The 17,667-nt window shown below is 38.7% G+C and overlaps 1 protein-coding gene across 1 annotated transcript in view; it reads left to right on the top strand.

Moving 5' to 3' along the window:
- Positions 1-17,667, top strand: part of astn1 (astrotactin 1) — a 377,251-nt gene that overhangs the window by 187,149 nt on the left and 172,435 nt on the right. The window contains exon 15 of the mRNA XM_026312724.1: positions 3,138-3,265. Within this exon, the coding sequence (XP_026168509.1) occupies positions 3,138-3,265 (128 nt within the window). The remainder of the gene's footprint in view (positions 1-3,137; positions 3,266-17,667) is intronic.

Raw genomic sequence — 17,667 nt, forward strand, 5'->3', positions numbered from 1 at the left:
TTTTTTGCATGTTTGTCACACTTTGTTTCAGATCAAACAAATTTAAATATTAGTCAAAGATAACACAAGTAAACACATCATGCAGCTTTTAAATGAAGTTTTTTATTATTAAGGGAAAACAAAATCCAAAACTACATGGCCCTGTGTGAAAAAGTGTTTGCCCCCTAAACCTAATAACTGGTTGGTCCACCCTTAGCAGCAGCAACTACAATCAAGAGTTTGTGATAACTTGCAATGAGTCTGTTACAGTGCTGTGGAGGAATTTTGGCCCACTCATCTTTGCAGAATTGTTGTAATTCAGCCACATTGGAGGGTTTTCGAGCATGAACCTCCTTTTTAAGGTCATGTCACAGCATCTCAATCGGATTCAGGTCAGGACTTTGACTAGGCCACTCCAAAGTCTTCATTTTGTTATTTTTTTCAGCAGTACCCAAAATTTGGGTGCAAGCTAAGTGTAGGTGAAAATAAAGACAAATATTAAGGAGCAGGAAAAACTGGAAAGCAGGATGGATGGGAGAGCTGGTCAGCTGGGGTTAGCTTTTAGCCTAACACAGTCCCCTGCCTGCTAGTCGCACTTTCACTTCATTGCACACTCCCTCTCTTGGTAGGTAGCATCAGTTGACACTGAGGACCAGTGACCTCGTCCCTGCAGCAAACCCAGAGCATGTAGCCTACCCATCAGATCACATACGTATTACAGTATGTGTTACCTTTTATGTTACTCCTGCGATAACAATGTGTGACAGTGGTAGGCACGAACATCACTTGTTCCAATGCCTAGCTGTCATAAGACATTAAAAAAACTGTGAAAAGAAAGCAGCCTAAGATACAAATTAGCATCATTTTGATCTGGAGAGACAGCTGCTTGATGTTATCATACCACCGTCTTGGTTTAATATCCATTATACATTCTCTGATTAGCACTAATGGGCAGACACAGTTATCTACTAGTTGGTGTGAAGCGAAGCATTTAGCAGTGAAAGAAACATGACTCATGAATGCTAATAATTTTTAGCTAGTTGTGAAATCCTGCCCTTGAGTGGAAGAAAAACATGAAAATTGAAGAAATGTATCTCTCAGTGTTTCATAAAGCATTTGTAATCCTAGAAAAAATTTTCTACCACATGTTTGGGCAATCCATGTTCCTTGGGGGCCAATTTTCTGATTGTTTTCTAACTATCCCTGATCTACCCACTGCTGATTACCCAGATGAGGTGTATTCACTCAATCAGATGCTGGAAGACACCATGTGTGGGTAGAAAAACTGAATTTGTACCTTCCAGCTTCTGAATGGTGAGACACACCCGATCCAGGTAATAAGCAATGGGTTAGGCAGGGATAGCTGGAAAACAAGCAGGACCATGGTCCTCAGTGCCCACCCCTAGTCTAGTAAATAAAGAAATTATGAGTTTGGAGTCAAACCATGGATCCTAAAGAGTGATATATTCTCATCAGTTTTGCTCCTGAGACACCTGAACGACATAAGTTACTGATTTACTGCAGTCATTCCATTGTGCAACCTTGTCGTAAACCTAACTGGCATTGAGGCAAAGAGTGATGTGGTGGACAAACTAAATGAGTTCAACCAAGAGTCACTGGCAGCCACAGACAAATGAGGACATCAGCTCACAGACTGAAGATGAGTCATATTGCAGCAGAACAATCAACATAATGAAAAATTATGTACTGAATATGGAACTTTGTCTCTTCAATACAATTATGCACAGTCTTGCATAATTGTTACTCTATTGATTTGCAGTTAATGATCTGCCAAAAAAGCATTGCTATTGCTATAATCTGCCATTTATGAGAAACCCTTATTTATCCCTCTTTGATCTACTGTGTCTTTCCAGCCTCGATCTATCGTTTCAGTTTTCTTTCTCAGACTGCTTCACCTTTGTCAGCACACAGCATTTAATAAAGTCTGTCTTTCCAAATGACTAATGTTTTTTTTAGCCTACTTGTTACTTTTATAGTCATAAATACTTCTGAATCCTGCAGGCAGCTGTATCAGCATGAACAATGTTGTCTACAGCTACAAATGTTGTTAAAATAAGTCTAAGGTAGACTATGTTTTTCACAGACCTGTAATTTTGTGAGAAGCCTCAATGTTCATGTGATATATAAACTAAAGGGATTGTCAGAAGCTCGAATAAAGACTTGGATGACTTCAGTTCGAGTTCACTGGTGTTATTATATGTTCTTGCAAATTTAGCATTAATTTACTACAATGACAATGTCATTATAGTAATTTCCTGCAAACCAGGGTTGTGTGCATGATCCTCTTTATAGGTTCAGGAATATAATGCAAAGAGAAACATATTGTGTGCATCCTTTGTGTAAGATGTGTGTTTGAAAAAACTCCTGAAACTGACTGCAATATGTACACTCAATCAGCTGACCTTATTCTTAACCCATCATTTGCAAATTAATGCTTTAGTCTTTTTGCTTGTCCATTAAAAAGGTAGTGTGAAACTGGTTGTATGTGTCATATCACCACAACAGTCTTCATTTTGAAGGATGCACCTGTAAATCATCAGTGGCAATGATTACTTGTGCATCATCACCACACAGAAAGGTAATCAGAGCATTTACAGAGCCCTATTAGCATGAACACAACAGAATAAAATCACTCCAAGTAAAATGGAAGAGTTTATAACTTAATACACTAAAGTATATGTAGGTGATTGAAATTCTTTTTATAAATTCGCCTTTGAGTGACATAAACAACATAGCATCATACACTATACTCAATGACTAAAACTGGGTCACACCTTACAACATTCAGGTTTGATATTTAATAGTAGTTGTTTACCAGGTTGTCCATAAAGCAGACTTTGCTCATAACCTATACAACTGTGGCATCTATCATTGGTTTACTAAGCGCTTTTTATTCTCAAATCTCAAAAAGGAGGCACTGAAAAATCTTGGATGATACTAACATATTTTGCAAATATTTGACATGCTTTTGCCCTACTTCTTCAATCTTATTATCTTGCTTTCATTAGTGCCTTTTCTTCATTTCTTAAATCCTTCCTTATTTTTCATCCAGCTTCAAGTTTCCCTCTTTTCTCTCTCCACATGCTGGACAACTGAGTCTCTAAACAGGACCTCCTATCATTTTCTTTTCACACCAGGCAGAAGAACTTTGCCCGGGGCATCGAGCAGCAGCTCCCAGATGGCATGGTTGTAGCATCGGTGCCAAATGAAGTTCAGTGCCACGAGGAGCTGTCGGACCCTGTGCCTGACCCAGAATACCTCACAGGTATGAACCATATTTCATAGTTCATTTTGCTAGCTCACAGATGTGCTATAGTACTTTATCACTGACCAGTTAGAAATTCTCATTACACAAAAAAATGAACTTCCAGAGCTTGGTAATCAATTTGGAATGGTATAGAAGAGCCCAAGGTGTTTAGCCATCATTTATAATGTCTGGGCCATGGTTAGGCTGAGAGAGAGAAGATACTTGGCCTTAGTTTTCATTCACTGGGCTACCTCCTGCTTAATAATAGAGACCTAAACCAAGATTTGATTTAAGTTGGGTTGAGACTACATCGTGGGGTCATGTCGAAGCATCACATCTGTTCATTTATGTATTTTATACCCATGTAGATTTGATTGGACTTCCATGAACCCATGACCACATGTCACCTCACTACAATTTCTGAGCAGGAAATACAAGTAACACTTCATCAAAAATACTCGCAACAGAACACATTTGATGAAACGATTGCTCAAATTTAGCTCTTTCATGTGCAGCCTTGGCAGATTATAAACAAATATTGTAAGAAACCAGATTGCCATCCTTTAAATTAATTTTAGAGCAGTTTACATGTGCCTTATCTGTACTCTTTATTTCATACTATGTCATAACATCTTTTTTTTTCTGGGAAAGAGTGGTTGACATGAAGTGTAGGTTTTAAAAACCAACAAAAAAAATAACATCCGCATACAAAATTATAATCAAAAGAATTTACTTGGCATCTGTTTTGCACAAGGAGTTTATTCTCCTCAGCTTAATATCCAACTCATAACAAACATGAGGGGAAAAGAGCAGAACATTAGCAGAAATAAATTTTCATCTTGGAACTGGTTGCGGGCTGGAGGGTTCATGTTGGGATTCATTAGCCAGTGGCATCAGAAGCCATCTCACTGTTCTCTTTATTAGCAGCACATGGCAGCGGACAGCACACAGTCTTCCAGTGTAGAACAGCTGCCATTAACAGAAAATGAGAGAAAAGAGAAGAGGAAGAAAATCCTTGCTGTGTTTCCACACAGCCAAAGATTTGCATTGTCCATCTGGATGCCTCATTAGCTACTGAGTTTGACCCCGCTTTCCTATTTTTGCTTATTTTTACAGTTTCATGTTGTGTTTGAAATCACATATAACATTTCTATGAATGAGAGCTTGATTAACTAGTTGAACAGGGAAAAAGTCAGTTTGACAGAAAGATTGTCTGAAAAAAAGTAGTCTTATTATTTCTTAGCACTGGCATTTAAGTTGTTGACCATGTAGAAGTCATGGTGAGGATATAGTCCCGCTCCGTAGCATAATAACCCTTTTGTTCATGTTTGGACTGTGATAGAGAGTACTACAATAGGGAGCGTAAAATTTATAATTCCATTTCAGCATATTTCCTGGAAATGCTTTATACAGGCAGCCTGCTGGCTAAGCTTATTTCAGGCACCTGTGTAACTGCCTCTGAAATGCCTTATAGTGTAAGCAGTGGGTTGCAGGATGTGTTTATTGCTTGTTGTTGATATAACAGCAGAGACAAGCCCAGTCAGGGAAAAAATTCAAAACCATCATCATCTGAGGTTACGTCTGAGGTGATGGATAATCAAACAATGATGGAACAGCAGTTGTTCCAACTGCCATTTATTGGAAATTTCAGAGGATATTAAAACCTCTTAATCTAAATGAATCTTCTGCTGTCACATCCCTGAGCCCCTGTCCCCCCTCTGTCCCCCTTATGCCTGCACAGCTCAAACCTTTTTATCCTTACATTGCCCATGGGTTCACAGTGCATATGGCCTAGAAGAGTGCCTGACACAGCAGCTCTCCCTGCATTGGGCTTTTGCTGCGGCAGCTGTGGGCTTTATTAAGGAATATGAATTGAAATATCATTTGAAAGCATCCAGCAGGGCACAATTCAAAAGTTTTCATTCTGTTACCAATTGATGCTAGGAGTGAGCTGAATGTGTAGAGAACTGAAGTCCTACTGTCACCTCTGGGCTAGCTTTTGTTCCACTATCAGTCTTTTCTTAGAACCTGAAATATATCCTTGTGGTTTATCATCCATATACATACATCTATTAATTACGCTGCTTATTCTGTAGAGGGTAATGTGCCCAAGCACTGTGCAGGGTACACCTTGGATAGATCACCAGTCTATCAAAAGGCTGACATAGAGACAGACAAACATTCACACTCACATTTACACCTAAAGTCCTTTTAGAGTCACCAGTCAGCCTGACCTGCATTTGTTTGGACTGTGCCCTGAGAAAACTCACACACACAAAGGGAGGTCATGCAAACTCCACACAGAAAGTCACACAAAGGACTTTCTTGTGTTGAAGTGCTAATAGTGTAAAATGTAAAATGTAAGACATATAAGTACTGCAACATTTGCTATTAGAAGTTGAAACTGTTGTTATTTTATATTAAGTGTAACATCACTTGGTTAGTGTTCAGAAATTTACAGCTCCCATGATTTTTACAGAGTGCAGGTGTTGAACATTACTATAACAATTTTTTTTTTTTACAACATCCACTCAGAAGCCTAGCCTTACCCCTTCTGGCTGTAAACTCTTCTGCCAAAAACCATAGACGTTTCACTCTCTAAGGTCTAGGTCTTTGTAAACATAATGTTTATTTTTAAGAAATTGTGTAATATTTTGGGAAGTGGTTTATTTACTAGAAGACTAAAAAAATAACATTACATAATATTCCTAATGTAAGTTGTCATGGTCTGAAACTGTATGGGTGCCTAGAGGTTTGAGATTTCATTTCAAACTGAACTTTATAAATCTCCATCCACAGCAGATACACAAATGCTCAATATAAAAAGCAAGAACTGTATTAAACATAAAGAATGAACTTTCATGCTGCAGTTTTAACGCCACTTTCCGTCAATAGTTCTAGAGTACAAACCTTGGTGACAGTAGTTCTGATCTACCAGATTATTTTCCTCTGGTAGAAGACATGAAGAGCATGATAAAAGCTGATTAAACATTTTTTTTCTCAACACAGTAACTTTTGGGAGCAAAAATTGCATATGATGTTCAACGGTAGCTTCCAAACACAACATTGTGGTTATAGTGTTTGATGGTGTAAGGAAACACTGCACTACCCTCAAGCTCTTTTATATTTAAGACGGTCCCTCAATAAACTGACACGCTGTTACACCGCCTTGTCAGAAATGATACAAGTATAGTATAAATGCCTCATGAAAGCTGACAAGCATTCACTCAGTGTCCATAAATGCACCCAGTGGTGCTTCAGGCACAACAGATGTTTTGCATAGTAGTTCATATATTCTCACCTGTATTATTTTTATACAAAATCTAAACAAAACAACAAAACTTATATTATAGTGCAGTCCAGTGCTATAGCCTTGGAACACTTAGTTTTTACAATAATATAATTTTTATAATTTCTTTTTAATTTATTCACCAGCAACTTAAGCAGTAACAATTGGCCTCATTTGTTCCTGAAACCTGCATAGTTTCTGTTTAAAAACCTCTTTATAAAAGGATGGTTGTCACAAATAATTTATATTCAATTTGATTTTACTCACTTGTATATCTGCCTATTATGAGTCACACCAAGTGGGATATTAGATCTGAAGTCACTAAAACACAGGAAGCCATTTTCATTATTTTACTCAAAAATCACAGTAATTGCTAAACACAGAATATTTGCCACAGCACTGTAAAGTAAAAGTGACAGTTACCTTTTCCTCACCAAGAATGAAGATAATTTTGTTTAATCAAAGCACAAACCAAAAATCATGAAAACATACTGTATGCTCCACAAAGCATTTATAATAAATGCTTAATTATTACATTTTTATGTTATTTAATCCACTCGTAGTGTATTGCATTTTTTGCACACACTGAAAAAAACATGTTTACCTGCTGTATATAATTTATATGCTGTGGTTAAACAACCAGGAATTGCAACAATGGCTGAAACGTGGTAATGTATCTGAGGGGACATAGTCTGAGAGGACCAACAAAAATTATAGTAAGATCACTGAATTGATTACGACGAACCAACAGAAAAATTCTTGCTGGGTGTCCCAGATCTCCATCTTTGTTCCTCCCTGTCATTATGCAAAGAATTTTGACAGTAGCACTGATACTTTTTCAACTTTGGTAAGACAGTTCAGGCCAAAAACATTTGAATGCCAACAGCTCAGCAGCTGGCAACATACTGATTGAGTCAATGGTGCTGATCAACAATCTTGTCATCCCCTACATGGGTATATTATGGACATTATGTTCTACAGGACAGTAACAACCTTACTCATTGGCCCTTTAAAACAGATGGCCCATCATACGCTCATTGAATTAGTCCTTATAAACATTTGCTACCTCTCAGCTGTATGACAGCAAGTTGTGTGAAGGCAAATGAAAAAGTTGTTTCAGCTTAGAAATCTTGGCCAGGAATGTGGTGGCTCAATCCACATAAAGTCACCAGGGGCGTCTCACCTTACTGCACCTGTTCTCTTGGCCTCCGCATTTCCACAGAGGGAACAAACACACGCATCCAATGAAACACTCTCCAGCCCCATCTAGCTGGAATGCTGCCACTTCTGCTCATCTTCTGGCAGGCTGTCAGCATTATCGCTGTGCCTGCAGTTAATTGCGAGGCTCAGGTAATTGTCCGTGGGGTAGACAGACGTGCAGAGGCAGCATCGGCAAGCAAAATGTCTGCTGTAGAGATGCGATGAGTGCATGCCACCCCTCCATCCCTTGCTGATTCGGCCAGGTTTGGTTGCTATGGTCAGTGTATTTGTCACAATGTCATCATCCCTTGTTCCAGGCTTCTCTTGCCCTCACAGGGGTGAAATCATTCATCTTCCTATTCATCTCTGGGCTTAGAAGCCATTCATCATGAGGCCAGAGACCTCCATCAATTATTCCAATGGGAGAAAGAGTGAGGAGAGGGAGGCTATTGAAAGGCAAATACATCTTGATTTAATTGGAAAGCAAGTATGCTTAAGGCAGAGTTCCTCCAAGATGGCATTTGAGAGATAATGGAGCTGAAGAGAAAAGATAGACAAAGAAAAATGAAGGAGAAAAAGAGACCATAGAGTAAGAAATATGGATGGAAAGACAGGAAAATTGTAAAGGATGCAGGGCAGAAAGCAAAAATAAAACTGACTTATCAACATCTGCTAGCAACTATATGACACTTCCTCTGCAATCTGCACAATACACAACATGCATGTGCCTTTGAATGTGTGTCTGTGTGTTCAGATTAATGCAACAGAACATAGAACGCCGATGGTGAAATAGTCTCTCCTGCCAGTCACCACAGCTCTGCAACCGATCCCCTGTCATTTGTCATAAAGCCACCGATTTATGCTTATATGTTCAGATTAATGGCTTACGCAAGAGTTTAGGTGGTCAGGGGAGAATTTTGAATTTTGATAAGTGCCGCTGAGGATACTTTTTGCAGGTTTATATATTTCAGGAGGAGGTTTTTCATGTATGAAACTACAGAGGAGAAAGGAGTCCATGACTAGGTAAAAGTGATATTGAATCCAACCAATTTTGTGTTGAGTTTGTGTAAGAAACAGATCATTTAAGTGTTACATTCAGCATCCATCCATCCATTATCTATACCCACTTATCCATATTTAGGGTCCCTGGATCTGCTGGAGCCTGTCCCAGCTCTCTTTGGGTGAAAGGCAGGGGTACACCCTGGACAGGTCACCAGTCCATCACAGGGCCACATAGAGACAAACAACCTCACACACTCACACTCACTCCTATGGGCAATTTAGAGTCACCAATCAACCTGACATACATGTTTTTGGACTGTGGGAGGAAACCAGAGTACCTGGAGAAAACCCACACAAGCACAGGGAGAACATGCAGACTCCACACAGAAAGGTCCCTGATGGGTTTCAAACCAGGAACCTTCTTGCTGTGAGGCAACAGTGCTAACCACTAAACTACCGTGCTGCCCTCTATTACATTCAACAATTAATGTTAAATCAAAAAAGGGTTATATTATCGGATGCCAGCAGAAATGTCTGAATTGGGTGATAAATGATTTTTATGCTGTGGCTATGTGCAGTACTGTACCTAGTCAGAAATAAGACCAATATGAATAGTCTGTAAGTGTAAATATATGAGTTATTGACATAGGAGAAACACTTGAAAATAAAATTACAAGTAAACAACATATACTCCAACAAATAAAGATGTCTAGTTTTTACTAGTAAGTGTAAGTTAAATTGTATCCATATTCAGGTTAGATTTCTGGAAAGGTGTTGACTTATCAATGACAGAAGTGCTTTCTCGCAGTTTGAAGAGTCACTGTTCATTTAACACCTAGCATTAAATGCACTGCAGCAGGTGGGAGGGTGACCCAAGGAACCTGAAGTAATGGTTGTGAGTAAGTAGCATCTACTTCTTCTGTTTAGCAGCTTGCAACCACCACCGAGCCCTCCTTGTGCAGAGCGCCACCTCCTTGCCAAGAACAAGGAGTCTCACAATATAGATGGTCCATGCTGATTTTCAACAGTAAGCTCTACCTACTCATGTAACTGTGCATACCAATTGAAGATGGGGTGGCCACTGGGGCAGCCAGGTGTTTAACACCCCTTGGTGGTGGTATTGAATAGAATTAAAGTATGTCACTTTTTTCAAAACCATAAAACTTTAGTTTCATTAGTACTGCACTTGATTTTAGGAAATGTTCTATATTGTCATGCTGCCTTATCAGAACTTAATCAGCTATATTCATTGCATTACACTTCATTACAACTGATAAATTTAGTACTCATCACCACTCTCTGTATCTGTGTTGGATGCAATCCTTGCTGACAAGGATTAATTATCTCTTATCTACTGTATATAGCCTTACTGTCACTGAAGTCTTTGTCACACAATCTAATAACTACCTATCCTTACATATTCCATTTTTACTACTTAATGCTTCCAGGAATGCTATAAGGTACTTTAGCATTTGTTTTCAAGTTGGATTCCTTCATTTCTTTTGCAAAATTTAGGATTTTATTATATGACTCATGTAATTGTTTTTGCTAATGTTGTGTCATCTCTGGATATTCATCTGTTTTATTGCCACTTGTGTTTTATGAATGAGTTTTATGACTGAATGTTTATTGTCCTCAGGTCCCTTTTGTAACCTCATGAGACTACCTGATTATAGAAAGTTTATAGTCAATCCATAGGTTACAGATAAATAAATATTGCCCTTTGGCCCATGACACTCAGGTTGGCAGTTACTTTGTAGTAATCTGATGATTTGTACATTTGTTAGGTAATATGAACCAGTGCAGTAAAATCTGAAATGATAAAGGCCCTGAGGTGAGTTCTGCATTTTTGCTGATATATTGAGTCTTATAGAGGGTCCTAGTGTCAGTGTCAACATTAACCTTTTCTTTAATATTTTAGGCAGCATTATGTTCACATTTTGTATATTATAAATTCACTTGTTCAATTATCACCAAGTGATTCACACACAGGGGCAGGCTATCAATCTAATACTGATTTGGGGATACTGGACTGTTGGGGGAGCATATGATGTGGGCCCAATAGGGATCCTCAGATACCTTTTGTGCCAGTGTACCTAGGTTCATTAATTTGCTTCTGCAGCTGCCATTGTAAACTGTCCTATATCCTTGGAAGTACACTGGTATCAAGTGATTCCACACCTCACAATTTTCACCTTGTGCCAATGTTAAATGTCACAAATGTCCAGAGTATACTCTTTCACCCAAAAAGAGCTGGGATAGGCTCCAGCACAGGGGTGGACAATCCATGTTCCTTAAGGGCTGCTGCCCTTCTTGTTTTCCAACTATCCCTGCCCTACTCACTACTGTTTATCTGGATTAGGTGTGTTCATTCAATCACAAGCTGGAAGATACCATCCCAGATGAGGGTGTAAATGGGGAAGACAAAATGAATTGGAACCTTCCAGCTTCTGATTGGCAGAACATGCCTGACCCAGGTAATTAGCATTGGTAAGGCAGGGATGATTGGAAAACAAGCAGGGCTGTGGCTGTGACCCTCAGTGCCCACCTCTGCTCCAGCACATCACTGTGACCCTGAATAGGAATAAGCAACTATGGATAATGGATGGATGAATTGTATCCCTTGTCATTATGCAAAAACTATGGATGTGGTGGGTGTATAGCTCTCATATTAACTGTAAGCACAATCCTTACTAACGTCAACCACAAAGCATGCTGAGACCTACCTGTTGATAACAGAATCTCGTATTTGATTCAAACCATCAGGCTGAATTCTTTTCCATGAAGTAAGCCTTCAAGGATTTGTATTCTTGTACTGCTGCTGATTATATCACAGGAGCATCTTTCCAGTGGCACATCTTTTACCTGTGATTCATAGTGTTTATGTCTTTGTGTGTGAGTGTGTGAGATGGCATTACTCATGTTGTGGGGACATACTGTAAATGTGTTTACAGTCATATGGTTGGTTCTTGACTTCCTTTTGGGGACAAAAAGCAAGTCCCCAAAAACATGAATCATTACGTTTCAGAATGACAATATGGTTTTAGGATTAGGTTTAGGCACATAGTGGTTTCAGTTAAGGCCAGTTAAGTCTTGAAAAAATGAATGTGACTTAACGGTTATGTCCCCTGAAATGATGGAAAAGTGTTTGTGTGTGTGTGTGTGTGTGTGTGTGTTTGTGTTTGTGTAAAGCAGCAGTGAGACTTGCAAGCTTTTCAAGATTTTCTATCATGCATCCCCGTGAAATGTGAAATCTTGGCAGCAAACTTTGTAAATCTCATCTCTGATCATCTTTCACACTGTGTTTCAGGGTTTGAATATATATGGGCCCAGAAACACACTAGAGCTGAAATGTATGAAATCACTGTTGGGTGAACTTCAAACTTTTTCTATTAGAATTTGACTTGACATTTATGCTGAAAGGTTAAGACACAAAGTTAAATGCCAATTGTTCCAAACTCAGCTTCTATCCATTAATAATACATAGTTATTGGTCCAGATTGCAGTTTAGTGTAATGAATATTATTGCAATCAGTGCATTTTAATATTTAGAGCCTTGATTAGATTTGAATTGATCACACAATTCTCTGGAAGTGAAACTTTTAATTAATTTATTTTTCTTAGAGCAGGTTGACTTCTCATCAAGGTCATCCCTTTGTGTTACAGTATTCGCTGTGTTTCCTCATCTTGTCATACCCAAAATGGCCTCCTCTCGGGTGCTGCCCATGGCCCCTCTCCACACACTCCCCATGCTACACGCCTTTAGATATGTCAGCACAGAGATGGCACATAATCTATATTTTATAAGGCCTTGTTGTAATTGGTGGCAGTAAGGGAAGGTCATGCCTACAGGGGCCCTTGTCTTTCCCTGAATGGTTTTAAAAACAAAATTCACAAACAGCAGCCCTCTAGTCAAGATGTGGATTGGAGACAGTGAGGCAGATGAGGCAGTGAGTATGTAGTCCCTGTTTTAAGGATGGTGGAGTTGCAGAGTGTGATGGAGCAATTATTCAGCATATATTTAGTTTGAAAAACATGCAAAGGTCATAATTTATTCACCACTGAAACACAATCTGGAGTGAATTCTTAAGCACCACAACAGTCATGTCTCATAGGGTTAATTTTGCATCAGAATTGTGAAAATAAATGGTGTATGTTGGGTGGTGTGCTGACTTTTGTTTAGTAGAGTTTTAATATTTTATACATAGAAGACCTCCAAATCAAGTTGGATTTATTTATTTATTTTGAAAGAATTTCAGCTTACTATTTCACTTATAATATAACTTTTTGTGGTATTTCTGGACAGGGAACATTTTTACTGAAACAGTTTTGTCAGTTTTTACAAACACTTTAGTTATATATGTTATCCCAACCCGGCCGAAGGCCGTGACAGAGAAGTGGAAGACACACCGTGCAACTGAACAAATGAACTAATTTATTAAATGACACAAATCAATACAACATATAACCCAAAAGATGGACTGTGGAAATCCTCAACATCAGTAGGGTCAGATGTGCATGAGTGTAAACATAGTGAGTGAATGAATGACAAAAGAAAAAGTAATTCAGGCAACAATGATCGTGCAGGGAGAGAAGAGAAGAGAGAATGAGAGCACCAGTCCCAGATGCTACCAAAAGGCAACCTGTTGATCGGATGACATCAGCTGTGAAAACACAGCTAAGCACATGGTAGAAGAGGTCGCCACAATGTCATAAACTAGGATCTGATCTTTATTTAAGCCATAAGTACAGACCAACATGATGTGCTTATGCGAATAACACACCCTAAACCCTCACAGTGCTAGTGGGAAAACATTTTGTGAACCCTTGGATTGATTCATTTACTTAAACCTCCTTAACTGCCACAATCTGAAACAAGCATAGCCAGTAGATAGTGACTAGACCTGCACAGTATTTCAGAGAAATTATGGTCCATTCTGTCTGTTACAGACGTGCTAGGATGCTGGTGTGAATGGGTCTGTTTAGCTCATTCCACAGCTCTCTGAGGGGTTAATGTCTTACTTTAAAGTCATCCTGTCATCCAGATTTACGTCAGGGTCATTGCTGTCTGAGCTTCAGCCATTAGCCACCCAGGCATAATCCTGTTAGATCGACAGATGACAACAAGCTATCCAGGCCCAGGAAAGGAGCCCAAAATGTGATGGTCTCTCCACAATACATCACAGTTCAGACTACTTATGTTCCCTTCTTTTTGTAAGAGCAGAGGCCAGAGGCTTTTTGCCTTCAATGTCCTTGTATGGACTTTCATGCCCAGACTCAAGAGCATGAGATATTAACCAATGCTAGTGATTACTCTGGGTTTCTCATTGCCTTTTTGAGTGATCTTAGCTGGACACTCATTTGTGGGAAGAATAGCCATAATACTGAATCATCTCCACCTGTTTGTCTGACTGTGGAGTGGTGAATATCTGAACTCTTTCAGAGGACTGTGCAACCATCGCCATCTTTATGCAAACCAGCAATTCTAATGTTATATCTTCTGAGACCTCTTGTTTATAAGTCATGGTTTACAATAGCTGAGGCTGCTTATGAATTACAAACTCAAAATGTGATTATGGTTTTTATAAAATTAATCCACACCTCCAATCTTGTTTCATTAATTAGACACAGGTTTGCCACCTCCTGATTCTTTTAGCTTTTGTTGGTGCCATTAGGATTCAATTGCTTTTACTTTTACAATGCATTTAGGTGAAAAAGCTGACTACAGCAATGTAATTGTTATTGGTCACAACTGTATGTACAGTGACAAGAGCAAAGTGCTGAATTCCAGCTGTAGGTATGTCCTCATGGCAATATTATAATTTGCCCACATGTCACTCATATAAATGTAGTCCAGTTTTACTTCCTGTTACAACATATCAGTAGTTAAAGTAAATAGGTAATATGTGTGTTCTTCCTGGAAGTTAAAATGAGTGATCTGTTCAAGAGGTTAGAGATTTTAAGGTTAGATTAATTGAGAAAAAAATGGCACCTGTGGTACTAATTCAGGACAGATGGAGGATAAACTATCAAATACTTTTATGATCTGCTGCAGAAGGAGTCACTTTATCAACAGCTCGTGGTCTGAGTTGTTCGTCTTTAGAGGTTGGTGAAGGGCATCTACAGCCCATCATTTCACTGGCTTTGTCATCACCTCCCCTCCACTCCCCTGTACACCCTTCTGTTAATGCTGACATAGTATCTTTTATACTTTAGTCTTCTTCAATGTGCTCAGCATCGCATGCATGTAGTATATTTGCAAAAGCACTACAAACAACTGTGGTTATCACACCTTGACTGTGCTTTGACCTGTTGATGTTATAGCACTTTAGCCCCACAGCCCTGCCAAAGGGGCTGTAACCATATAGCTTTCCTGTCACTTCACTCTCACTACTAGACTAGTTTTATGCTTTGTCAGTCGCCATGGGTCTCTTTTCCTAAGTGCTTCTCTGCTTTCTCCACCCCTCCTCTCTGTCAGTCTTTGTTTGAATTTTTCACTGTGATGACTTTGTTGTTCATCGTTCAGATGAAGTTTTGTTTTTCTATTCACTTGCTCGAATGCTGAATCTCTGGTCTCTCACTTGTTTACTCTCGCTCTTGCCTCATTTGCACAGGTTTTCTCCATGTGTTTTGGTCTTTTTACATGGTAGGAAGAAAACAATTTTTGGTTTTTAACATCAATATCTGTTACAAGAAGTGTCCATCCCTTTTCCTAGCACTATTTCTCAAGTGTCCTTTACTGTGAGACTAAAGCTGTACCCAAGGTTTGCCTAAGCTTGGTGTTGGACAGGCGTGCAGCACCACAAACTCCTCCATGATATATGTGGGCCTTTGGAAAAACCCCTGGTTTTTAAAAAGGTTCTTGAGCCTGCAGTCTGGCTCTTTGTTCTAATGCTGTAATTTCCAATTTAAAGATTTTATTGTTTTTTTTTTTAATTCCAAATGTTTTACTTTCATTTTACTATTGTACAGCATGTTCATTGTACATGCACATAATGCCCTTTTATAATATTTGCCCTTTAGAACTTCATTTCATTTTCTATTAGTTCCTTCAGCACGTCTGACCAGCTCTTATCTGCTGTCAGGGGCAGGTTTAATTTGCAGGAATTCAGTTAAAAATAGCTTGCAGTTTAAGTACATGGGCTGTTCCGACAGTCATTTCTGTTTTCAACTAAGACTCAAATATAAAATTTAAAGCTCAATTTAAATTCAATTTTGAATGCAGATCCTCAGTAGTAATCATGCTTAGGAAATGTTTTAATTTATTCATCGAAGCTGATTAATTGTGTGGAATTGCTCCAGCCGTTTCCCATGTTAAACGTCAGTTAATGAGCTGACAACATTGGATGAGATAATTAACACAGCTTGGGGGGTGGAGGGGCTCAAGCAGACCTGCCTTATTTGTAGCCACCTGCAGTCGCTGTGAGCAGGAGGCTTGTTGTATACCTTCTGAGACTTTACAGTTTGAATCAGAATGTTCCTCTTCCTCTCTTGTTTTTTTTTTTAATATTGGAAAAAGATGGCAGCAGACGCTCCTGTGCTACAGAGACCGTCTACCTGTCCATCTGTCATCTGTGCCAGGAGGCTATTACAACGACCAGTAACACTTTAGGCAACCTCTAGAAACTGTAGTACAGGAGGCAGTGAGGGGATGTGTTATGTAGAACAACCGATCTGCAGGTGAATGGATCAGAAGACGCAGGACATACTGTAGCAGGAGGCTGCTGTATGACTCATCTGTGGAACATTTACTTTTTTATTTGGGATTCATGATCTTTCTCTAACCTTAACCACATGCTGATTACTATAAGTGTGATGATGATGGTTATTGGAACCGAGACCAGTCTAACCATGTTGTTCTTATGCATCTATCTAAACAGTGACAGTTTGTTTATGATTCCTATGTGTTTATGATTGTTACCATGACAACCAAGGTCGTATTCTAAGGTAGGGACAAATGAAATATATTATCATTTAGGTGGGAGGACTTTTTGGTGCTGCAACAGGACAATACAGGGTGGATAAATAATGACCCCAGTGAGTCACTGTGGGACAAGCATATCAAAGGCTAAAGATTAAGAGTTGTTTGTCTACAGAGGTAGGTGAAGGGCATCCAGAGCCCATCACTTACACTAGTTTTGTCTTTGTTCCCCTTCACACCCCACCCACTGCCACACACTTACACACTAAAGCTTTCCAACCAGAAGCTGATCAAGAGAGGCTTATCTCCTCATGTTATGCATATATACTATATTTGTACAGTCATTTTCTTTGATTTATTTTAGTGTTTAATCAGCTCAGGTGTTATTTGATTATTTACTTATGAGTATCGTTATCATTTGTATGTCAGGACATGTATGATAGTATGACACTGTATTGTGTTATTTTTTGTGTATTAAATGCACATCGTTAAATGCATATTGTTGTATGAAAAAAAGATCCAGCTCTTGGACAACAGTTTTTTGATACTTCACCACATTTTCAAATGGAAAAAGTTGAAAAAAAAAAAACCCTCTATGTTTCAAGGCAACAAATTTAAATGAACTTTGGAAAATGATCTTAAATTTATACATTTTAGTTCTGTTTATTTACTTTAAGTTCACATAACTCAAATTTGTTTGCTGTAGCCACTAGCAATTCAAAAAAAAAAAAGATCTTTTAATCTTATTTTTGATGGTGTTGAGTTTTCCCCTGTTAGCTTACTTCCAGCAGTCAAAATTTGTGCCCTGGAGTCCCACTAAAATAGACTTCTGACCTTAATCACAAGCTATCAGGACTCACTCACCTTGACTAAAGTAAGAGACTATTTGTTTTGATGGCACAATTTTCACATATTTTAAAAGACTATACTCAAATATTTGAAGATCCTCTGGCAATTGCTTTTCTTAAAGGGAAATTAATGTGTACATATGAAGTTTGAACTAATGTT

Source organism: Mastacembelus armatus, chromosome 17, assembly GCF_900324485.2.
Source record: "Mastacembelus armatus chromosome 17, fMasArm1.2, whole genome shotgun sequence".
In the NCBI taxonomy this organism is placed as follows: domain Eukaryota; kingdom Metazoa; phylum Chordata; class Actinopteri; order Synbranchiformes; family Mastacembelidae; genus Mastacembelus; species Mastacembelus armatus.